The sequence below is a fragment of the Emiliania huxleyi genome (genome assembly GCF_000372725.1).
Source record: "Emiliania huxleyi CCMP1516 unplaced genomic scaffold EMIHUscaffold_87, whole genome shotgun sequence".
Lineage (NCBI taxonomy): Eukaryota > Haptophyta > Isochrysidales > Noelaerhabdaceae > Emiliania > Emiliania huxleyi.
Genome location: NW_005195508.1, coordinates 286,768 through 308,918, shown reverse-complemented (window position 1 = coordinate 308,918; position 22,151 = coordinate 286,768). Strand labels below are relative to the sequence as shown.

At 64.2% G+C, this 22,151-nt stretch overlaps 8 protein-coding genes across 8 annotated transcripts; 4 read left to right on the top strand and 4 right to left on the bottom strand.

The window, feature by feature from the left end:
- Nucleotides 1-104: 104 nt before the first annotated feature.
- Nucleotides 105-1,190, bottom strand: EMIHUDRAFT_219680 (hypothetical protein; the record flags this gene model as incomplete). The annotated part of the gene is made up of 3 exons (XM_005758331.1): nucleotides 105-146; nucleotides 274-422; nucleotides 503-1,190. The coding sequence occupies 3 exons, from the start codon at nucleotides 1,188-1,190 to the stop codon at nucleotides 105-107; spliced, it is 879 nt and encodes a 292-aa protein (XP_005758388.1).
- Nucleotides 1,191-2,182: 992 nt separating this feature from the next.
- Nucleotides 2,183-3,918, top strand: EMIHUDRAFT_417071 (hypothetical protein). The gene is made up of 4 exons (XM_005758330.1): nucleotides 2,183-2,845; nucleotides 2,956-3,214; nucleotides 3,285-3,350; nucleotides 3,424-3,918. Exons 1-4 carry the CDS (start codon nucleotides 2,316-2,318, stop codon nucleotides 3,565-3,567), a joined length of 999 nt encoding a protein of 332 aa, XP_005758387.1. The 5' UTR covers nucleotides 2,183-2,315; the 3' UTR covers nucleotides 3,568-3,918.
- Nucleotides 3,919-4,220: 302 nt separating this feature from the next.
- Nucleotides 4,221-5,418, bottom strand: EMIHUDRAFT_107102 (hypothetical protein; the record flags this gene model as incomplete). Its single annotated transcript, XM_005758329.1, has 2 exons — nucleotides 4,221-4,387; nucleotides 4,725-5,418. The coding sequence occupies 2 exons, from the start codon at nucleotides 5,416-5,418 to the stop codon at nucleotides 4,221-4,223; spliced, it is 861 nt and encodes a 286-aa protein (XP_005758386.1).
- Nucleotides 5,419-5,919: 501 nt separating this feature from the next.
- EMIHUDRAFT_219676 (hypothetical protein) lies at nucleotides 5,920-6,975 on the bottom strand (the record flags this gene model as incomplete). The annotated part of the gene is made up of 1 exon (XM_005758328.1): nucleotides 5,920-6,975. The coding sequence occupies one exon, from the start codon at nucleotides 6,973-6,975 to the stop codon at nucleotides 5,920-5,922; it is 1,056 nt and encodes a 351-aa protein (XP_005758385.1).
- Nucleotides 6,976-7,940: 965 nt separating this feature from the next.
- EMIHUDRAFT_219675 (Hypothetical protein) lies at nucleotides 7,941-8,396 on the top strand (the record flags this gene model as incomplete). Its single annotated transcript, XM_005758327.1, has 1 exon — nucleotides 7,941-8,396. One exon carries the CDS (start codon nucleotides 7,941-7,943, stop codon nucleotides 8,394-8,396), a length of 456 nt encoding a protein of 151 aa, XP_005758384.1.
- Nucleotides 8,397-9,460: 1,064 nt separating this feature from the next.
- On the top strand, nucleotides 9,461-10,942 carry EMIHUDRAFT_438849 (Saccharopine dehydrogenase). Its single transcript, XM_005758326.1, has 2 exons — nucleotides 9,461-10,280; nucleotides 10,352-10,942. The coding sequence occupies exons 1-2, from the start codon at nucleotides 9,516-9,518 to the stop codon at nucleotides 10,799-10,801; spliced, it is 1,215 nt and encodes a 404-aa protein (XP_005758383.1). The 5' UTR covers nucleotides 9,461-9,515; the 3' UTR covers nucleotides 10,802-10,942.
- A 2,158-nt stretch (nucleotides 10,943-13,100) lies between these two features.
- Nucleotides 13,101-13,658, bottom strand: EMIHUDRAFT_107099 (hypothetical protein; the record flags this gene model as incomplete). The annotated part of the gene is made up of 1 exon (XM_005758325.1): nucleotides 13,101-13,658. One exon carries the CDS (start codon nucleotides 13,656-13,658, stop codon nucleotides 13,101-13,103), a length of 558 nt encoding a protein of 185 aa, XP_005758382.1.
- Nucleotides 13,659-17,434: 3,776 nt separating this feature from the next.
- EMIHUDRAFT_219670 (hypothetical protein) lies at nucleotides 17,435-20,937 on the top strand (the record flags this gene model as incomplete). Its single annotated transcript, XM_005758324.1, has 11 exons — nucleotides 17,435-17,458; nucleotides 17,649-17,762; nucleotides 18,436-18,483; nucleotides 18,571-18,780; nucleotides 19,499-19,696; nucleotides 19,764-19,793; nucleotides 19,946-20,030; nucleotides 20,098-20,143; nucleotides 20,561-20,650; nucleotides 20,756-20,780; nucleotides 20,860-20,937. 11 exons carry the CDS (start codon nucleotides 17,435-17,437, stop codon nucleotides 20,935-20,937), a joined length of 948 nt encoding a protein of 315 aa, XP_005758381.1.
- Nucleotides 20,938-22,151: the final 1,214 nt, after the last annotated feature.

Sequence of the window (22,151 nt, the reverse complement as noted above, 5' to 3'; positions counted from 1 at the left end):
GCCGGCATGTATCTGTGCAACTGTGTTTCTGCCTTGTCCCGTTTGATGGAGCAAAGTCACGGGCCGCCCGCGCTTGAAGGCGGTCGCGCCAGGCGCGGGCGGCACTAGTTGCCGGCGATCCGCTTGGGCAGCGCCCACGCTTGCCTCTGGCTGGGTCTCCATAGGTCGCGCGGCCCGAATGCTCGAATTGAACGTCTCGCAAGCTGGCGTCGCTCGCGTAGCTGTGGCAGGGCGATCCTCCCCCCGGATGAGGGAGATCTCTAGCCTCCTAACGAGGTTGCCCTCCGGCTGGCTGTTGCCGACAGCAGTTAACACCTCCGCAGTTGCGTCGGTCGCGCCACAGGTAGAGACGTTGAGCTCGACAAAGTCTTGGTAGTTGTTTCGGGCCATCAGTCCGACAGGAGAGGGCCAGCGGTCGCCTCCTCGAGTAAGGGCGTAGACATGAGCACATGCCGAGCGAGCAGGGAGGGGTGCCCATCGCTCGCTCGCGGAGTGATGTGACCAGCGGCGGCGGCGAGCGATGCAGCCCCCACGACGGCGCTCCCCATGGGATCGACGCGCGCTGCCGCCGTGAAGACGGGCCCCAAGCAGCGGGTCATGTCAGACAGGGCTGCGAACGGGACGTCGGCCGTAGGGTCGCAAAGAGCCCCGACTGTCGCGTACTGCAAGAAGTCGACGGCCTTTGCTTCTGCAGATGGCGCTGGTCCCAAGGGTGTGATCGCCTCAGAGTACCCCAAATCGCCCCACTGCAGATAGAGCTCGGGCACCGGGATTTGGCGGGAGTGCAGAGCCTGGATGCACACCGTACGGAACGCATCCTCATCCACGTGCACCGTGCTGAAAACGCCGAGGTCGGACAAGGCGCCGAGGATGCGGCGCCAAGCCGCGGCCAATACGGCCAGCCGCAAGACGCTGAGCCTGTCAAAGTGGGTGGCCACAGCGGGCTCGGGCTCACTGAAGGGGAGCAGCGCACTGATGGCGACCCACTGCGGAATCTGGACCCACGACGGTTGCATCCCCGGAGGAGGAGGGGGCAGCTGGAGGAAGGCCGGATTGCCCACCACAGACCACGGAATGAAGCGCAGGGTTGAGCCCACCACTGTTGAGTCGACGGGTATCACCAGTGGCTTTGCGGGATCGGGGTGCTGCTCGGCCGGAATGCTGAGCTCGGCGGCAGTGAGGTCTGGCATCGCAGCGCCGGTCGTCTCGTCGAGGGCTACCTCTCGACTCTACTCCCGTGTCACAACAACGAGGCACGAGAGCGTGCACGACAGAGCGACAACGCAGCGCACTGCCGTCCAGTCGGCGAAGGGACGGCTGCTGCGCAAAGTGATCAGTTCTAATGAATGTACCGGGGCCCAACGGATAGATGAATCCGGGGCACCCTCCGCTCGAATCCCTGGCCGGGGGTTCGAGGTGGCCCCCACCCTGGGGCCTCCCATCAAAGGGACTGCGGCAGAAGACGTCCAATCTTGCACAAGTGCAAGAACCATACGGCTCTCGGACGCAGCACGTAAAGAAATACGCGCGGCACTGCAAGGTGGTGGCGAGGGCGGCGATGGCGAGGGCGGTGGAGGCGATGGTGGTAGCGGCGGGGGCGGCGCTGGCAAGGGCGGCGGCGGCGAGGTGGTGTCGTCGGTGAGGGCGGCTGCGGCGGCAGTGGCGGCGGCGAGGACGATGGCGGGCTGGGCGGCGGCAAGGGTGGCGGTGTGGCGGGGGTGGCGAGTCGGCTACGAGGAGGCGGCGTGCGGGTTGGCGGCATTGGCGTTGGCTCTACGCTTCCTGTGGGTAGAGGGCTTGGGCGGGGGTGTTGGCGCCGCTCTAGCGGGGGTGGCGAGGTCGGCGGTGGCGAGGTGTTGCTTTCGCACTAGCAACACCATGATGGAGCGGAAGAAGTCGGAGCGGCGCTTGGCGGTGAGCTGGCCCGAACCGCCAGAAGCGCGCTCGGCAGCCATTGAGTTGGCGAACAGGGAGGAGAGAAAATCTCGAGAGGCGGGTGGGCCGATGCCGCCGAGGGTGGTGACGACAATAGGGAGGAAGGCGCTCAGTTCTCTCGGGCTCTCTCGTCGATGGTGACAGCGGCGTCTCTCGCGGCGGTCTGCAGGTGGCTCGGAAAGAGGGGGAAGAGGAAAAGGGGGAAAAGGGGGTCCGAAAAAAAGAAGACACACTCCTGGGCGATGAGGGTGATCTGGCTCGCTCTCTGCGGCGGCGCGGCCGCCTTCCAGGCTGGCCCGGCGCTGCGGCAGGTGCCGCGCCGCCACGCCGCTCCGGCCGCTCTCGCCGTCGACGGGCTGCACGACGCGCTGCAGCAGGGCATGCACGGCGCGTCGCTGCTGCTAGCCGACCGGCCGCAGACGGCCGAGGCGATCCGCGCGGCAGAGGGCACGCTGGGGTGGTGGGGGACGTACATCAAGACCGTGGAGGACGGTCTGATCACGCTGCACGACCTGCTCAGCGCGAACGGCGTGCCCAACGCGTACGGCCTCTCGATCTTCCTCTTTGTGCTCGGCGTCAAGCTTGTGACGCTTCCGCTCAACTGGAAGCAGATCGACTCGTCGGCGCAGATGAAGGCGATCAAGCCGCAGCAGGACCTGCTCAACAAGTGGTATGCCGACAACACGCAGTTCAAGAACAACGAGATCGGAACCCTCTTCGAGAAGGTTGACGTCAACCCGCTCGCCGGCTGCCTGCCGTCGCTCGCGCAGATCCCGGTCTTCCTCGGCGTGTACTACTCGGTGACGGCGATCGCAAAGGCAAAGATCTTCGACGAGGGCTTCCTCTGGATCCCCAACCTCTCCGGTCCCATCTCGGACCGCACCGAGGGGCTCACCTGGCTCACGCAAGGGTGCGCAACACACAACACACAAAGCTAAAATCTCTCTCTCTGGGGGCGCCTTCGTCCAGGGCGAGGCCCCGCGCCCCCTCGCTAGACGCCCGCCCTCCCCTGCCTCGCAGGTGGGTGGACGGGCACCCGCGGCTGGGCTGGCACGACACTCTCTGCTACGTCTCGATCCCGCTCATCCTCGTCTGCGCGCAGACCCTCTCCCTCTACCTCCTCGGCTCCTTTGACGCGCTCGACGAGAGCGAAAACTCAAAGACGGCCGCCGTCGCGCTCCGCTTCCTGCCGCTGATGATCGGCTGGTTCTCCCTCAACGCCCCCTCCGGCCTCGGCCTCTACTGGACCTTCAACAACATCCTCACCACCGCAACCACGGCGCGACACCCCTCCCCCTCCCCTCTCCCGCCGCCTTCCCCGCCCAGCCTCCTCTGCTTGCCGCCGGCAGGTGACCGTCAAGAAGCTGGTCGAGAAGCCGCTCCTCGAGGTCGAGACTTCCGCCCTGCTCGCCCAGGTATTAATAATTATTATCAATATAACACTAGAAGCCGCTCCTCGAGGTCGAGACTTCCGCCCTGCTCGCCCAGGTCGGCCCCCGCCAGCCGGTCCGCCCGCCGCCCGACGACGCCGCCGCCGAGTGGGTGCCGGCGGGAGCGCCGTCCGCCGCGGTGGCAGCAGCAGCGTCGAGCAGCAGCAGCGCCGTCACGGCGCCGGCGGCCGAGTCCGCCTAGACGCGGGCGCCCTCGCCGGCGCCGCAGCAGAGGCGCCGAGATGTCCCCTCTTCCAATCCAGACACACGCACGTACACGCCGCTCACACTCCACGATGCTGCTGTCGTCCCGCCGGTCACTGGGCGGGCCGTTGCTCGCTGGGCACTGCCACTGGCGGAATCGTCGTTCCGCACGTCAGCAGCATGTATGTGTGTCCGCCCGCCGGCCCCGGGCCTGTGTGGTGTGTGCGCCGCCCCTGTCGCGAGCGCTTCTCTGTTCTCACTGTCTCGCGTCCGCGTGCCCGTGTGCCAGGGGTGATTTTATACTGTTTAGTGTTTTTTGGCGGCGTCTGATAAAAGTCATAAAAGTCTGCCACCCACCATCCTGTGGTAAAGTGCTGCGGTATAAGCAATAACTGTGACCTGACCGCACGACGCACGGGCCACGCCCATGTGACCCATCGCCCACGGCCCCCCTGCGCCTGGGGGCGCTGGAGGGGGCATGCCCGCGGCCCCGCGCACATGCGGGGTACGAGCGACGATGAATGATGAATTGCGTGCGGGCAGCGAGGCGGCTCCGCTCAGAGCCGCCTTCCCCGCACGACGACCGGACATGCACGAGGCCGAGGCCAAAGCCGCCCGCACGATCAGAGCTAGGGCCACCCCGGGGCGGCCCTACTGCACCTCGGTCGCGACGAGGCGCTTGTCCCAGCCGCAAGAAAGAAGCGAGGCGTGCGCGCCGTCGGAGGGAGGGAGCCAGCCGACGCCGCTCACCACGTCGGAGTGGGCGGCGGGCACGGGGCGCGCGGCGAGCGTCGAGAGGTCGACGAGGGAGAGGGAGCCTGAGGGACAATGTCGGGGACACGTCGGCGACGCGTCTGGGAGAGAGAGCCGGGGCGAGGGGCGAGGAGCCGTCGGCGTGTCCCGCGGCGGCGAGGGGCGCGCCGCCGGGGCGGGCGCTCAGGCACCGCACGGCGCCTCGTCCTAGGGAGACGCGGCGCGAGGTGATGTGCTGGCCAGCGCGGCCGCCGCTGCCGGAGCGGAGGTCGTGGATCGCCTGCGGCGGCGGAGCGGGAGGCGGAGGGGAGGTGGGTGAGGGTGGGGCGAGGTGGGTGAGGAGGCGAGGGGGGTGAGGCGAAGGCGGCGGGGGGGGCACGGGAAGCGGTGCAGGGGCCGCACGGGGCTGCGGTGGCGGCTTCACCACGTCGCCCGCGCGAGTGCCGCTTGCGAGGGACGTCTCGTCGAGCGGCGCGAGGCAGCCTGAGCCGCAGCCCTCGCGGGCGACGGCGCGGACCGCCGCCGGCACGCGCAGGTCCCACAGCCGCACCTTGCCCTCCTCGTCGCAGGTGCTGAGCAGCTCGGCCGACAGCCACGCGGCGGCGGCGACGCCGCACTCGAGCCACGGCTCCGCCGGCTTGTGCTGCAGACACCGCTCCGCCTGCGCAGCCGCGCCGCACGCCCACACCCGCACCGTGCCGTCGGCGCTGCCCGAGGCGAGCCGCGCGCCGCCCGGCGCGCACGCGACGCACGTGACCGCCTGGTCGTGCTCCGAGTACACGGCCACGGGCAGCCGCTCCTCGTCGGCCGCCGCTCCGGCAGCGCCGGTTCCGAAGCGCCACACCGTCACGTTGCCGGCGTCATCGCCGCTCGCGACCAGGCCCGAACCGGCCCACGCGACGGCCGCGTTCCCCACCTCCGTCTCGACGCTCGCAATCACCTCAGCCCTCGCCGCGTCCGCGGCGCAGCGGAGAACGACGAGGCGGCCATCCCACACCTCGCCAGTGAGCGAGGACGTGGCCAGCGCGACCAAGCCGTCCGGGGCGACATCGAGCGACTCGATGTGCTGGTGCTTGGTGTTGAGGAGCTCGGACATCTCAACGTACTCAAATAATAGTAGCGATAATTGAGCTCCAACCGCTCCAACCGAGCCAACCGAGGGCGTCGTGCTCCCGGGCTAACACTTTAAAAGAAAAATCATTGGGGTCTCGAGTGAGTTTGCGCTATCGCACGGGCGGGGACCTGTTCCTTTTTACGAACGAATTTTACCCATCTCCTAGTAGAGGTAGCCGTATTATTTATTTATTCATTATAGCAACGCGCCGCCGCGGCGCTAGTATGGCTAGTTATCCGCGCTAACAGTAACACTCTCGTAACTGGCAGAGATGTGCCGCACCCCGGCCGCGTGCAGCGCTGCGGAAGCCGGGGACGCTCTTGAAACATTTAGCTGTTACGCTGGTTCGTGCGCTCTGACTACTACACAGTGTGGGGGCCACAAGAGAGAGCGACGGGGTTCACACAGAGCGAGCGCGCGAGGCGCTGTTCTGGTGGCTAGTGCACAGGCATCACTGCGTTGAGTCCCACTGCAGCTGTGGTCTCAGATGGCTGACGATTCGCGGCAGAACATCGACCAGCCCTCCGTGACGCAGGCCAAGCCGTGGTCGCAGCGAAAGTTGGGGGTTTCGGTGCAATCTGCGCCGGCGCTGGCGCAGCCGCCGCAGTACATATCCTTTTGCAGGCAGCCATCCTCCCAAAAGCAGGAGGAGGACGGCGTCGGCGCGATTGGGGGCGTCGGCGGAGCCACCGGCGGGCTGGACGGGTGCGATTGGTGGTCGACACCGTAGACGCACTGGTCGAAGGTAACAAACTTCCACCCGTTCTTGTCTGCCGCCTGCTTGAACTGCTTCCAGTAGGCTGCGGAGAGGTCACCTGAGTTCCTCCCGTGCTGGAGCACGTTGTGGGAACCGCTTGCCGGCTGCGACACGATGCTGTTGAGGCAGCGGTAGACGAGGCAATGATCACCCATCCAGTCGTTCGTGTCGTCAGTCAGCCAGGCGATGCTGTACCCTTCCTTGACAATCTCGGCGGCCGACGACTCGGAGAGGTCGAGAAACGGGGGCCGCAGGTGGTAGAAGCCGCCTTGGCCGGGCCCCCCTGGCGCAGATCTGTTGGCGTTCCGCTCGTACTCCTGCTCCAAATTGCGCAGCTCCTGAGAGACCGTCGAACCGATCGCCGAACAAGCTTTGCCAGGGCAGTGCTCGTTCCCCGCGATGCAGCAGTGCGTCTGGGTGTGAGAGGCCACTTGGTGGCCCATGCCTTCGACGGCATCCAAGCTACCCCACAGCTTGCCGCCAGGGACGTTGATGTCGCTGTCGCCGTTGATGAAGAAAGTTGCAACGATGCCGGCTGCGTGCAACCTTTCCGCCGTGATGACGTCTCCAGCCGTGAAGCCGTCGTCAAAGGTCAGAGCGATGACGCCCTCGTCCTTGCAAGTCGTGACCAGCCCGTCCCACCCTGGGTTCCAGGTGCGCTGGCAGCAGTTTTTGGTGTACTCGTAGTCAAAAGGATCGCAGCGATCAGTAGCACACTGGTCGACGGACACAGGTGCCGCGTAGGTGGCCACGAGGGCGAGCAAGAGCGAGCGGCAGAGCATGGCGGGTGCGAGAAGAGAGGACCTGCAGCGAGAGTGGCGGTGGTGAGGGCGGGCGGTGGCGATGGTGGTAGGGCTGTGACCGTGAGGGCGAGGCGGCGGGGCGAGGGCGGGCAGAGGAAGGCACGAGGCCAGGACGGACGAGGAACGAGTGTCGGACTTGGAACTTGAGCGACGTGCGTGTGACAGCGACTCATCCACTGGAAACAGCGATCGAAATGGCCTAAGGAGCGTGACGGCGTCTGCCTTGAGAGCCAGAAGAAGGGAGGAGAGAGAAAAAAACCACACGCTCAGCATTCTCACAACGGCAGAAGAATTTAACAAAAACAACTCTCTCTCTCTCACTCACAGCAGAGAGCAGTGAGCAGACGGCAGAAGAAAAGAACGAGCCACTCGAGTAGCAGTGTGGCTTCATTTCTGTACTCTGTCCCTTGCGCCCGTTTAACTGTCGTGCCCGCAAAGTCACCCCATTCACAGGTGCCGACCGCGAATTTTGTGCAGCTGAGAGCAAAAGGATGACATGCATGGCAAGTCGCTCTGGCTCGATGGCAATACTCCTTTCGAAGGCGGCGGCAAAGCCCCAGAAAAAGTTTTCGCCGGGCTGGGGGGAGAGGGGGGGGGGGGGGGGGGCTCAGGCTCAACAGTCGTCGGGGGCTCCTCCATCGAGGTTGGTTGGAAAAAAAGCGGCGGCGGGGGGGGGGCGGTGAACCGGGGGTGGTAACAAATCCCCCCCGGGCGTACGGGTTTGGTAACAAATCCCCCCCGGGGGTACGGGTAAACCTCCCCTTCCCGGGCCCCGAACACCCAAACAAAGGACCCCTGTCCCGGACAGCAAGGTCTGCAAGGAAAAGTGGGTCCCCTTCGCCTCGCTCGCGATCAGCTGCTAAGACCTTCCCGCTTGCCCGAGCTCCCTCGCAATCAGTAACGACGCACCCGCTGGCTCCGCAACCCTGAAAAAAGGAACGATAATGTCCTCCTCGCGCCTCATGCACGCAATCGGTCTCCTTCACCGTTGGCGGCGCCGCGCAACGCTGACTCCGCCGGCCCAGCGGCTCTACCTGACTGGTGACGGTCAGGCGTTGGTTCTGCCCAAACATGCAGCGAAGACTGCCCTCATCGAATGCTCGACTCCATTCCGTCCAGAGGAGGCGCTCGCCAACCTGCGCGAGGAGCCGCCCACGCCTGGCGAGGTTCTTGGGAGACACAAAGCCGTTCGCAAACGCGCGCAGGAGCTGGCAATGTGGTCGGGCGCCCTGATCGGCATCACGATGCTCAGTCCCTTAATCGGGGTACCTGCCGGAGGGGCCGTCGGTAGCATCGCCCTCCACGCGATGGTCAAGTTTCACGGGCGCCGAGCGGAGCGGCGGCTCGCGCGGCATCTAGATCAGTATCACTCGGAGTACAGTAGCGAGAGGTCGCCGTGAGGTACAGTAGCCGGGGAAATCGATGGCGGTGAGTTTTGTTGATTAATAAATGGAAAATAAATAACGAGCGTCCGTGTACCGCGTGAGCCGAGCGAGAGCGGGGAGAACGCGGATCGAGAGGGCGGACAGAGGGCGCTCAGAGCGCAGAATGCCAGCGGTCCCCCCAGCGGGCGAACAATGAGCTCAATAGTGCGCCGTGATCCCGGACGCGAAGGGGGTTCTGGAGTCGACAGTGGTAGGAGAGGTGACCCGAGCCGCCGGGTGCCCCGCATCGGCCTCGCTGGGCCAGAAGATCAGTCCGCGAGTGCTCTCCGCAGCAGCCTCGCTGAGCCAGAACGTCGGCTCGCGAGGTGGGGTGCTAGTACAGTATGAGCCCGAGCGTCGCAGAGTTCTTGCTGCAGGTGTACCTGTGTTAGTGCCAGTGCGCGCCAGTCCCGTGCCCAGTGTTGTGCGAGGGAGTTTGTTGGCCTTTACACCATATTCTCGAATATCTTTGAGAATATAAATAAATAGAGGGTCCCGCGCACTTCCATAACCATATTCGAGAATATTCTCGAGAATATAGATAGATGCCCCGGCCGGCTTTTCCCTCAAGAATATACGAGCTTTCCGCAGCCCTTGACCTTGGTGGACCTCGAGTGACGAGTCCAAAGATATTCTTGAATATTCTTGACGTTGCCGCTGTGCGGCGTCTAAAACGGTCTTGACGAGAGCTCGAAACAGCTATTCCCCCCTCAACAGTAGGTTTCGGGTCGATGCCGACTGAAATCTTTAAGTTTTGGAGGTTCTGAGCGGGTTTGGGAGCGACTTTTGGTCTCCGTCGATATACTCGAGGTCAAAATATTCTCAATATTCGAGAATATTCTCGAGAATATAGAGGGCCCAGAGAGAATATGATGCAAAGAATATAGATAGCCTTTGCAGAGAAAAGCGTGTAGAGCTCTTAAAGGCCAATCCTCGCTACCCAACGCGGCCAAAGGATATCCACCTCGAGAACCTCGAGAAAGGCCAAAACGGGTAAAATTCTTGCTTCATGCGCTTGCGCACGGCGAAGACTGGTCGTGCGGTGCGGCTTTTCTCGTCCAACTGTGGCGCCGCCTCCGCCTCGCCTTCGACCGGATGGGCACCGAGTACGACATCCTGCTCTGCGGCGTGACGGGCTTCGCGGGCAAGCTCGCCGCGGAGCACCTGCTCGTGAAGAGCTACCCGATCAAGTGGGCCTGCTGCGCTCGCAACGAGGCCAAGGCGGCGGCTGCGGTCAAGACGATCGCGGACAGGGTCGGTGCGACGGCGCTGCCGCCCATCGAGGTCGCCTGCCTCATCAGCGACGAGGCGAAGCTGCGTGCGGTGGTAAAGAAGACCAAGGTCGTCCTCACTTGCGCTGGCCCCTTTGAGAAGTACTCTCAGACGCTCGTAAAGGTGTGCGCCGAGGAGGGCGTCCACTACGCAGACATCACGGGCGAGTCGGACTTCTTCCGCAAGATGATCGCCGAGCATGACGCGACCGCGCAGAAGACGGGCGCCAAGATCGTCATTCACTGCGGCAACGACGCGATCCCGTGGGACCTGACGGTCTTTGAGATGAGCAAGCTGGCGAGGAGCAAGGGCGCAGAGCTGGCCGAGGCGTGGACCTACGGCGAGTTCGGCGCTACGGCGGCGGCGAGCGGCGGCACGCTGACGACGGCCATCTACCAGCTCGGCAAGAGGCGCGGCGGCGCGAAGCCAGACTTTGACCCGCTGCTCAAGAGGCCGGACGGCAGCAAGTCGGAGAGCCTGACCAAGATCACAAACCCGAAGCAGGACGTCTACTGCGACGAGTTCGCGCAGTACGGCGGGCCGTGGATCATGGGGCCGGTGATGGCCAACTGCGTGCGCCGCTCCAACGCACCGTCCCCTCGCCGCCCTCTCTCCGACTGCTGCGGCCTGGTCCCGTGACCAGCCGTGGTTGCTTTTAGGCGCTGCTCGGCTACAGCGCCAGCCTCACGTACGCCGACGTCATGCTGCGAGGCCACCCGACGTGGGCGCAGTGGGCGGGCGCCAAGGCGAACGAGGCGCTGGTCGGCGCGGCGGTGATGGCGCCGCGAGTCTTCGCGCGGTTCCTGCCTGCGCCGGGCGAGGGCCCGTCACGCGAGGACATGGACGCGGGCTACCTCAAGCTGCACGGCAGGGGGAGGATGGTCGAGCGGGACGGCAAGGAGACGCCGCTCAAGTCGACGTACCACTTCCCCTTGGACACGGGCTACCTGATGACTGCGCAGATGCTCGTCGAGGCGGGAATGGTGCTGCTCGAGAAGGCCAAGGCGGGCCCCGGAGGCGTCCTCACGCCCGCCGCCGCCCTCGGCAGCGACATCGTCGCGCGGCTCGACAAGGAGCTCGACGCAAAGTTCGAGATGAGCGAGGCGTGAGAGAATCTGCATACATGTAAATCTCTACCCAACATCGGAAGATCCTTGGGGACTGTAGTCCGTAGATGCCTTTTAGAGATCTCAGAAAAGGCCAACAGAAGCAGTCGAGATTGAAGTATGAAGAAGCAAGAACTGGTGGGAGGCAAATCTTCCCCGGTGTAGATGCTCGAGCGAGGAGTCGTGTGAGCACTGACCACTGAGGTCTGTGATCTCGAGTTGGTGGAGGTGCAGTCGCTTATCCATCGCGTCCGAGTCCCCGTTGTTCATGCTGATATTGATTGTCATTGATATTGGTCCTAGAAATCGACTCCTGGGTTGGCTGGCCCCGAGAGCTGCGTCTCGAGCTCCCGGTGCCGTTGCCAGACGACCCCGGGGAGCGTCGGCGCCCAAAAAGGCGGCCCGACGCTCACACACAACACAAACACAACACAATCGTCTGCCAGGGAGGGAGGGTGGGGCAGACGAGAACGGGACTCGGGCGCCTGGGGGCGCGAGGGTCCGACACACGAGTTCCGCGCACGGACGGACGTAACGATCCGGCCATCGCGTCACGTTCCACACCTTCCGGTGATTATTCTATGTCGGTTCCTCTCCTCGCGTTGTCGGATAACCTACATAGCCGCTGCGCGGCTATCTCCGATTATCCATCGCGTCCGAGTCCCCGTTGTTCATGCTGATATTGATTGTCATTGATATTGGTCCTAGAAATCGACTCCTGGGTTGGCTGCCCCGAGAGCTGCGTCTCGAGCTCCCGGTGCCGTTGCCAGACGACCCCGAGCGTACCAACAGGGTGGAACCCAAGATAATCACCAACAGGGTGGAACCCAAGATAATCACCGCAGGATGGAACCCAAGATAATCACCGCAGGGTGGAACCCAAGATAATCACCGCAGGGTGGAACCCAAGATAATCACCACCATGCTACCCGGCTTGCGAGTAGGGAGGAGGAGGCTGCGCTGCACAAGCACGGGCGGGAGGGGCTTTCTCCTGCGGAGTCGTGCGTCACCTCAGGGCTCCTCTTTTCGCCGTCCGCCAGCGAGACGCTCTGTCGCTGGCGGCCGCGCGCCCGCGAGATCCAATCTCGTACTATATCATTCACGCTTCGGGCAGCCGGGTTGCCGCTTTCGACCTCTCCCGTCTCAATCGGGGGTGGGCGTCGCTGCCCGGGGATTGATCTCCCACTCGTGTGTGTCATTACCCATTCACACGTGTGTCTTTACTCGATCCCACTTATTGGGAATTGGGTTCGTATATTCGGAAACGACGTAGTCTACAGAGGGTGTGCCGCTCTCGCCTGTGTGCACTGCCCAGGCTCGTCGCCAGGGACGGCGGGGTTAGACCCGCCTCCCAACTACGGTACGAGATGTATGTAGGGAGTATTCGCAAAGAGGTAGAGGAGCCCCGCGCACGCACGATCCTTGTCGCCGATCTGCAAGCGGTTAGAACCTCGCGACTGGCTAGGTAGCCGCCCATCGGAGCCACGGAGCGCCGCCTCGCCGGGGTCTCGGCTCTGACGAGCCATGCTAGCTCCGGCCGCAGCCCCGCCCAGCCGCCCTTAGTTCGTCCCTCGGTAGAGAAGACTAATCCTGGGGGAAGCAACCGGGTGGAGATCCGTTTGCATTGATTTGTGAGTGAATCCATTGCGTATCTCCTTGAAGGTTCGTCTGGCATTCCACGCACTCCTTGTACATGCAGTGCTGCTTGGATGCGTGACTTGAACGTGAAGCTCTTTCAAGCCCGCGGTCTGCTGCCAATTGCTGCATGCACGTCCCCTTGTACCACACGGATCTGTGTTCAGCATCTAGGATGACAAGCTCGGAGAAGGGCGGGATGTGGAACGCAGCACCAGACTCGTCGCTGGTGCCGTTGCCCGCGTGGATCCGTGGAAAGTGAATGCAGCATATTTGTTGTCGCGCATGATGGCCACCTCGTGCGGCTCGACACGGACAAGCTTCCTCACCTCGACGATCTCTTCGAGCGGCTGCGGAAAGAAGAGTCAAGAGACCCTACCAGCTGAACCCATCATTAGAGCGCTGATAACCAGGCCTAAGACTGTGCATGCAAGTGCGCCTGGTCCGTCACCAGCCGCTGCTGCGTGCTGCCTGGCCAGTGTTTTTGCAGGGACAGCAAATCAGCACGCGAGCGTGCCCGGCACCGCCGGGCCGTCTCCCCTTGGGCGTCTGTGGCTCTGTGCCTCGAGAGGAGCCGCGACCGCGCGCCTTGACACACTGGTGAGTGGAGGAGACAGACGGCAGATCCTTCGGAGGAGATAGATCTATTTAAAAAACGTGTCCAGCCTCAGTGGTGTCTGAGCTCTGAGCGGTGAACGCGGTACGAGCTTGTTGTCTTTTTTCGCATTCTCACTCCGTCCCTGAAGGTTGCTGCCTCTGCCGCGCCGCCTTGAAGCGCGAGACCCGCATGGGGGGCGCAGCCTCCTCCGCTGGCGGGGTCGAGGCCGAGCGTGTGCATCGCTCCGAGCTTCTCAAGCTCCGAGCCCAGCTCGCGCACCTCCTCCTCGAGAGACTGCACCTGCGCCGCCACAAACTCAGCGCGGCGCTCAGCGATCCCGACGGCCTGCGAGGCGGAGCGGAGCGCGAACAGGTTCTCGCCGAGCAGCACCGTCACCTCGTTGGTGTGGCGCAGCGTGCCCGGGAAAAGCGCAAGCTTGCCGAGCGGCACCATCGCCGGCCGCTCGACGCGCTCAGGCAGCGCAGTCAGCGTCGCGCCGAGCGCTTCGTACTCCTCGAGGCAGGCGCGCATGCGTGCGAGCGCTCCCTCGCGGTCGCGCTTCTGCTCGCCCACCCGCTGGACGGCGCCGAGGATGGCGCGCGTGTGCTGCTCGCTGGCAGAGGCCATGGCCGCTTCGCTCGATTTCTTCAACCGCAGGAAGAAAAGAATTTTTGACGCGCTGCAGTGCAGAGAGAGATAGGAAGTGGTAGACGCCCGAGGGTGGGTGTGTGGTGGCGGCGTGCCGTCCTCCCATCCCTCCCTTGGCTTGTCTGTTTTCTTTCTTTCTTTCAGTCCCGTGCAGGTGTGGACCCTGTCCGCCTCCCCTATCCCACGTTCTTGTCTGTTTTCTTTCTTTTACACTAGTCCCGTGCCAGGAAGAAAAGAAAATTGCTGTGACGGACGGACGAGCCGAGGACGATAGAGAGCTGGCCCCACCTCCCGGGGAGGGGCGGCGTGGCGATCGAATGCCGCCGCCCTCACCCGAGGAGTCGGGCACGGGATCGCCGGAGGCGGAGGCAACAAGAATAGCCCCCGAAGACGAGACGGCGGCGAGACCGCGGTCAAAGAAGTATAAGAGGGGAAGGCGGGCTCCGCAGCCGACGCCGGACCATCGGAAATCGAATAGGAGGGAGGACCGGGAGGAGAGGGGAGCCCCCTCGGATGGGGGGTGGGGAGATCGGGCGGAGGAGCCCTGAGTGGCGATGTCGGGTGAGAGTATACGTCATGCTCGTGTCTAGTGTCTGGTGTTTACTAGCTCCGAGTAGAGGGGGCGTTCCGCCGCTAGGGGACACCCGAAGCGCAGAACCAACCCTCGGAGACCCGTGTTTACTTTAAGGCCCTTGCCCTGCGAATGCGCACCCCCGGGGCTAGGGCTCTCTTGCCCGTAACCCGACACCGATCATCCGGCCCGCTGGGTGCGCTTCTGAGCTCCCCGGCCCTGGATGTGAGGTTAATGACTGCACTCCAAGTGCTCCAAGTGCTGTGATTTGTGTGAGCTCTGTGCCTTCCGCCCTGAGAACGGCGCTCCACCACTTGAATGGCGTTCGCTTCGGCCGGCCTGCCGCCGCCGGCGCTCAACGCTGCACCGCTGCCGAGGGCGCGGCGCGCGGCCGCGACGGCGCGCAAGCGAGCGGCCAACGATGGTCAGACGATCGGCGTCAAGCGCCGCCTCAACAGCGAGCTCGAGAGCGCGCGCATGGACGTCGACGACGCCAAAGAAGGAGACACCAGAGTCGTGGACGCCACACAGATGGCCGCTGAGGCGGCCGCCGGCGCCGACCGCGGCACGAAGCGCCTGCTGCACGTCGCCCGCTCGCGGCGCGCGACGGCACGCACATCCCGGACATCCAGAACACGACGGCGCTCGTCACCAAGGTGCGCCAGCTGATCAAGAAGACACCAGGCGGCGAGGCGCAGCCGGCGAGCGCGATCAGCGTGCCCGTCATCGGCACGTCGCGGGCAATCTGCGTCGCCTTCAACGGCGAGAGCGAGGCACGAGCCTTCCTCGAGCACTACGCCGGCGGTGGCGTCCTACAGCTCCCAGCTCCAGACGACATCACCATCACCTTCGTCGCTCTCGACGCCTCCGAGTGGGGCAAGCAGGCGGAGGCGCGCGAGACCCAGGCGACCACGGAGTCCGACGGCCTCATCGCCATCCGCACGCGCGGCGCCATCAACACCGCCGCGCAGCATCGAGCACTTCGCCCCTCTCTTCGAGAAGCATTTCGGCAACGTCGTCTCCATCCAGGAGGGATATCACTCCTTCCTGGGCACCAAGTCCGACGAGAAGGACGGCTCCATTCTCTTCAAGAACGAGAACCTCGCCTGCAACCTCCCCGCGGTCCTGCCCAACGTCTACGCGAGCGGCGATGTCGGCGGACCTCTCCGCCTCGATGTCGGGTGTCTCAAGGTGCTCGGGAACAAGCTCTGCCCATCGTGCCGCGCCTTTGCGACGACCAGCGACGACATCATCCACGACGCGCAGTGCGGCGCGCAGGCACTCAAGGATAGGCGCGCAGTAGCGGCGAACGTCGCCCAGAAGAAGACCTTCCAGAGCGTCATCGTCGACAACAAGGTCGAGGTCGCGCGCGCGGCGGGCAAGGTCAAGGCGATGGCGGCGCGCGACGGGCTTGGCTACTGCCCAAACTTCAACCAGACCGCCCTCCCGTGCAAGACCAGCGCTCGCTGCCGCTACGCGCCGTGCGTCAACTTTGAGGCGCTCCTCCACACCGCCTTCAAGGACACAGTCTACGAGCGCATGCCGAGCGCGGTCAGGTTGGGCACGAGCCGCGGGCGGCGCGCAGACCGGCGCGGCGGACGGCGAGGTCAAGAGCAACAAGAAGAACTGGGCGAGCGTCGCTCGCGGAGCCGCCCGCTCCCCCTACGACGGCGGCCCACGCCTCGAACGAGCCCTCGCTCTACGAGGGGAGCGACGAGGAGGCCTAGGAGCCTTCCCGCAGCGCATCCCTAGCAGCGCAGCGGGCAGGGCGGCTCGCGCACACGCACTCACACACACACACACACGCACACGCACGCACGCACGCACGCACACACACTCGTCCCAACTCCCCAGCCAGAAATCCCGAGGAGTCGCGCAGTGCCTAAATAATGTCTGCGTCCTGTGTGGTGCGCGGTGGTCTGCCCTCCGCGAGCGGGGCGGGGTCTGCCCGTCGGGTTGCTTTATTTATTTAAAAAAGAAAGAAAACGGACAACCCAAGGGAGGGATGGGAGGACGGCACGCCGCCACCACACAGGGATTTTAACATCTTGGAGCACTGGGAGCGTTTATTATCGGTTTTGACCGCGCAAGATAAAAGGGTGGCTAAGGGCTCTGCCCGCAAGGCGCCCGCGTCGCAGACGCGGTACCATTGACAAATCTGCCATATACCCCCACACGAGCAAATAGCAAAATCCGAATACCCCGAATTGACCCTATTCTGACTGGGTTGTAACAAAGTTTGAACCACACGCGCGGCGCGAGGCCTTGCGCCCCATGCGGTACGGGGCCGTGAAACCCATCGCCTGGGGGTGCTAGGACACCGAGAGACATGATCCAGAAGTGCCAGGCACACCCACAGTGGTCAACACGAGAACGCCGAAATCGTGACCTCGGAACGCGGTCACGGCAAATCTGACTAATCTGTAACAACCGTTAATACGGATGGCTCACGCTGGCGCATGGCCTCGCCGCTGCTACCCTCCCGACCTCAGGTGAGCAGACAAGATCCCCTGAGCTGCCGGCGCTCTCTGATCGCCCGGATCGCAACTGCCGTGGCAAAACTGCGAGCTCCCGAGGACGTCTGGCGCCGAGTGCGTCTGGCACCGGGCACGGAAGCTCGCACTCGGCCGCACGCGATAGTGCTGCTGCGAGAGCGCCTGCCAGGTACGACATGTCTCGTGTAGACTCCTCCTGGGTCATGGTCGGTCATATGCAGGACGGCCAGAGTCGCCCACATCGCCTACGCGGTCCCGAGTGTGGTCAGGCTGATACACCGCGACTCAACGGTTGAGTGCGGCCAGCGCACACAAAAGTCGTCGACTGCGGCCTGGCGCGGTGATCATAGGTGCTGGAGACCAGGCAGTATGAGCCTGTAACTGGGCACGCATGAACTCGGTACCTACATTCGCAGAGGCCCGGCAAGGATGGGATCTAGTAGAGTGATTGCGCACTGAGACCGTGCTCCGTGGGTCGCTGGAATGACCTGAAAGGCATCCTCAGTGCCGCTGCTCGACTCTCCAGTGTCACAGCCGATGCCTGTGACCTGGTCACCGCCGCAAGCAGGTTGAGATCCGCGCCTCCTCGGGTGTGCCCTCATAGACAGCCTTCGGCGGCGCGTAGCGACGCGAGAGCCGCTCCTACACAGGCGTGTACGGTGAACCACCGACGGATAGAGCACAGATCTATGGTCACGCCGGCAGCCTCTGAGGTCGAGACGAGGCTGCCGGCGTCGCCGCTGCAGCTCTGGGCATCACCTGCACAAGCCAAGCAGACTTTGTTACAAAAGCGGAGGCGTGTCGACGCGCCGCGCGCTCACATACTTGGGCTCCCATCTCGGCGCGCGCGAGTCAAGGCCGAACCGACTAGCTGCCGCCGCGGCGGGTGTGGCTGGGCTGCAGGCAGGCCTGTGGCCGGCGCTCGGCAAGCTGTGGCGCGGCGCCGTCGCAGCGATTGTTACAAATTCGGCGTCCCAGTCAGATTTCTTTCGCCAGTCAGAAAAGCGACAATTCCGGGTACCGTGCACGAACTGCGTGATGTCGGCCGGGCAAGCCTTCAGCTGGTGCCAAGACGTGCGTAAACGAAGAACGTCCGCTTCGGACGGAGCAACTGAGGGAAGCCGCTGATCGAGCCCAGCGTGCCCGCGGCCGCCTCCCGCGCAGCACCGCCGCTGGGGACGACACGCTGCGGATTCGGATCGAGCCCGGGGGGCGCGGCGGGCCGCTCGATGGTCGTCCGCTTCGTCTGCGACAAGTCCATCCCAAAGGCGCGTGTCCTGCGATAGATAGACTCGACGGGCTCACCGGCGCGGGGTGGACGCAGGACAGATGCTGGCGGCACACATGGCGACAGGGACACACGGACAAGACACCCCCTCGCCTCTCCCTGCAGCCTGCCGACCGCCGCCGCTCTTTTCTCCTCCGCCGCCCGCCTCGCCTACCGCCTCTCCCTCCCTGCCGCCTCCCACCCTCCCCCTCGCCTTCTGGCCTCTCCCCGCCCCGCCACCTCTCCACTCGCCACTCCCCTCCCTTCGCCATCACCGCTACCCTCACCGCAGCCTCCCTCACCGCCACCGCCCCTCACCGCAGCCTCCCTCACCGCCACCGCCCCTCACCGCAGCCTCCCTCACCGCCACCGCCCCTCACCGCAGCCTCCCTCACCGCCACCGCCCCCTCCCTACCTCCAAAGGCGGTCCTCACCGAAGCCACCGGCGGCAGCCTCAAGTACAACCTCACGGTCCGCGCCGCCGCCGCCTGCCCGGTCGGTCGCTGCACAGCCAGCGCTGGGACTCGTCACACCTTTGCCACCCTCCTTGCGGAGCAGGAGGAGATCCGCTTGCTGTACTTTGAACAGCGTGCCAAGACCTACATTGAGGAGGTGCTCGTACCGGCGCTCGGCATCAGTGTGTTTTACTACGTGATGGAGTTTGCTTGGGCCCGTCGCTTCCGGGACCAGGGAGCGGCGGGGAGGGGGCAGATTCACTTCCATCTGCTCGGCTGGCTCGAGAGCGGCGAGCCACACCATATCATCTCGGTCGGCAACTCGAGGGACTCAGTAGTTGTGACCCCCCTGGAGTGAGTGAGGACAGGAGAGAGAGAGCTTTGTGGTGTTGGTGTACGCAATAACGGGACAGGGTAGTCGTTCTCTCTAGCTCCCCTTCTAGCTCTTAGCATGAGCTGCGCCCTGTGTCCGACCCCTTTTGCGCAGCAACACCTTAAACTTTTCAGGCCCTCCAAATTCGGGTCGGAGCGTAGCGGAGTGGGCCCCGAGTTTGAAAAGGGCGACGGACGCTTGCGTCCTAGCCTCCAACAACGCCTCCCCGGCGCAGAGGGGCCCCCGGAGGGATGCACAACCGACCCGCGCCACGCCGCTTGCGGCGGTCCTCTTCCCAGCTCCGCTGAGGGCCCGTGCTTTTTTTTCTTGCTTTGGTAAACCGGTCTGGTCGGCCAGCAGAGACATGCGCTGGCGCTCATCGCGCGCCGACAAGCCACCGTCAGAACTCGCAGCCGCGCGGAATGGCGGCCACCGCTCCCTCTCTCTCTCGTCGCGGCTTCTGCACACGCTCGCCGGAGCCTTCCTCGCCTATTGTGTGTGCATTGTCCGAGACAGCTGTGCGTGTGCCAGCAGCGCTGCCCCCAGTTTATCCACGACCACCGCCGCCGCCGCCAGACCTTCCGCCGCCGAGCTCGCGTCTCCACCGCTGCGGCCGTCCGCCGCCTTTCGAACAGCCAGCTCGCCGCCGCCTGAGCAGGCCGACACTGCCTGGTGCTCCTCGTCGCCGCCGACGACGGGCAGCGAGCTGAGCGTCAAGGACGTTGCGTTCGGCATCCTGACCGCGAAGAACCTCGTGCAGTCGCGCGTCCACGCACAGCAGCTCAGCTGGCTGCCGCAGGCGCGCGACGTCGTCTTTTACTCCGAGGCTGACCTCGAGGCGCTGCAGCCGACTGTGGTGAGGGCGCCTGCCGGGGAGGGAGGCGTGCGCGCCGCGGGGCTCAGGGCCCGGCCCTTTCCCCCAGGCGCTCGAGCCGCCTCCGAAGGAGGAGCTGGTCGGCGGAGGCGCATGGAAGAACTTCCCGGCGAGAGCATCAGCAGAGAGAGTAGCAGGGAGAGCAGCAGCAGAGAGAGCCGCGGCTCACCAGTGATGGTCCAGCGAGAGGGTACGCTTCCTCGCGCGGCTGAGAGCGGCGCCCCGCCGCAGGCGCTGATGGACCTGCACAAGCGCTTCCCGCGCCACGCTTGGATCTTCTTCTGCGACGACGACACCTACGTGTACATGGGCAGCCGTTCGCAGCCGCTCTGAGAGGCGCGGCAGACGTGTCCGTGACATGTCGTTGAGGTTCCGACGCACAGGCAACCTGCTGGCGATGCTCGGCTCGTACCACGCGGAGCGAGACTGGTACATCGGGCTCTACTGGACGCCGCGCATCGACATGGAGGGGAAGGAGGGGGAAAAACCCAAACATCGGGAAAGCCACACACCGGGGGACCCTTTCCCCCTCACACCCTGGAAGGGCCTCACTCCTCCCAGGTGATTCCTCCTTGCCAGGGGGGACACCTTTTGGCCCCCCCCCCCCCCCCCTCACCCCCCAAGGTACACATCGCGTACGCCTCGGGCGGCGCCGGCTACGCCCTCTCCCGCCCGATGCTCGCCCGACTCTCGGAGACAATGCCGCAGTGCCACACGAGGCTCGGGCGGTAGTGATACCATGCGAGGACGTACTCTCCAGTACTCTCCGAGACGATCAGTGCCACGCGAGCTCAGCGAGCGAACATCCGCGACACGTCCACGACACGTCCACTGCACGCCCCGCAGGTACACGCGCTGGGCAGGCGACATCCGAGTCGGAAAGTGCGTCGACGACCTCGCAGCAGGAGCGCTGCTGTCGAGTCGCGCGGCGCTCACGTCCTGCTGTGTGTGAGTCAGGTGCGTCAACGACTTGGGCGTGCGTGTGCGGGCCGAGGCGCCGTCCGGAGCGCGGCGTGCGTACCGCTCCACCCCTGCCCTAAGGTGGCGAGGCGAGGTGTTTGCGAGGGTAGGCTGGCTTCCTCCTCCCGTCGCACGACAATCAGATGAACTTGTTGTCCGCATCATTCGTGTGTTGTGATGACTAGGCTGGCTTCCACCACGAGTCGCACGACAAGTACGAGTGGGACAACACCGGCGGAGGCCACCCGTATGGAGACCTCTAGCGCAAGGCGCCTCTCTCCTTTCCTCCTCCTCCCCCCCTCCTCCTCCTCGCGACAGGTGCCAAACGTCTTCGACGGCGACGGCTGCGACGTGCCGCTGGCGGACACGCACCGCGCGCCGGCGCGCCAGGCGGCAGACGTGCGGTTGCAGTGCACGCCCTGCGCCTCTGCGATGGTTGGCTGGCCACCTGCAGCCGCCGCTCTCATACTCTACTATCTGATGGTACGTGATGTGATCTTAGGTTGGCGGCCACCTGCAGCCGCCGCTCTCATACTCTACTTATCTGATGGTATGTGATGTGATCTTAGGTTGGCGGCCACCTGCAGCCGCTGCTCTCATACTCTACTATCTGATGGTACGTGATGTGATCTTAGGTTGGCGGCCACCTGCAGCCGCCGCTCTCATACTCTACTTATCTGATGGTATGTGATGTGATCTTAGGTTGGCGGCCACCTGCAGCCGCTGCTCTCATACTCTACTATCTGATGGTATCTGATGTTTATTAGGTTGGCGGCCACCTGCAGCCGCCGCTCTCATACTCTACTATCTGATGGTATGTGATGTGATCTTAGGTTGGCGGCCACCTGCAGCCGCCGCTCTCATACTCTACTATCTGATGGTATCTGATGTTTATTAGGTTGGCGGCCACCTGCAGCCGCCGCTCTCATACTCTACTATCTGATGGTACGTGATGTGATCTTAGGTTGGCGGCCACCTGCAGCCGCCGCTCTCATACTCTACTTATCTGATGGTATCTGATGTTTATTAGGTTGGCGGCCACCTGCAGCCGCTGCTCTCATACTCTACTTATCTGATGGTATGTGATGTGATCTTAGGTTGGCGGCCACCTGCAGCCGCCGCTCTCATACTCTACTATCTGATGGTATCTGATGTTTATTAGGTTGGCGGCCACTTGCAGCCGCTGCTCGGCCAGCTGTGCGACGTGCAGCGGAGAGACAGCTGCACCCTCGAGCTGGTGCCTAGACACTTCCTAGACACTTCCTAGACACTTCCTAGACACTTCCTAGACACTTCCTAGACAGCTGCACGCTCGAGCTGGTGCCCCTCTCGGCCGCCACCGCCCACCCCGCGCCCCTCCCCCTCTTGAGCGCCGCCCCGCTCCACCGCAGGTCGTCTCGCTTCCGTGCGCACCGCGCTGCGCCCGCCCTCCCCCCCGCCGGCCGCCCCCCCTCCGTGTCCCACTAAAGGCGGCTGC

Coding starts and splice junctions, on each gene's coding strand:
- EMIHUDRAFT_417071 (XM_005758330.1), top strand. CDS start 2,316: ATGCACGGCGCGTCGCTGCTGCTAGCCGACCGGCCGCAGACGGCCGAG. Junction 2,846..2,955: donor CTCACCTGGCTCACGCAAGG/GTGCGCAACACA, acceptor CCTGCCTCGCAG/GTGGGTGGACGGGCACCCGC. Junction 3,351..3,423: donor CTTCCGCCCTGCTCGCCCAG/GTATTAATAATT, acceptor CTGCTCGCCCAG/GTCGGCCCCCGCCAGCCGGT.
- EMIHUDRAFT_438849 (XM_005758326.1), top strand. CDS start 9,516: ATGGGCACCGAGTACGACATCCTGCTCTGCGGCGTGACGGGCTTCGCG. Junction 10,281..10,351: donor ACTGCGTGCGCCGCTCCAAC/GCACCGTCCCCT, acceptor GGTTGCTTTTAG/GCGCTGCTCGGCTACAGCGC.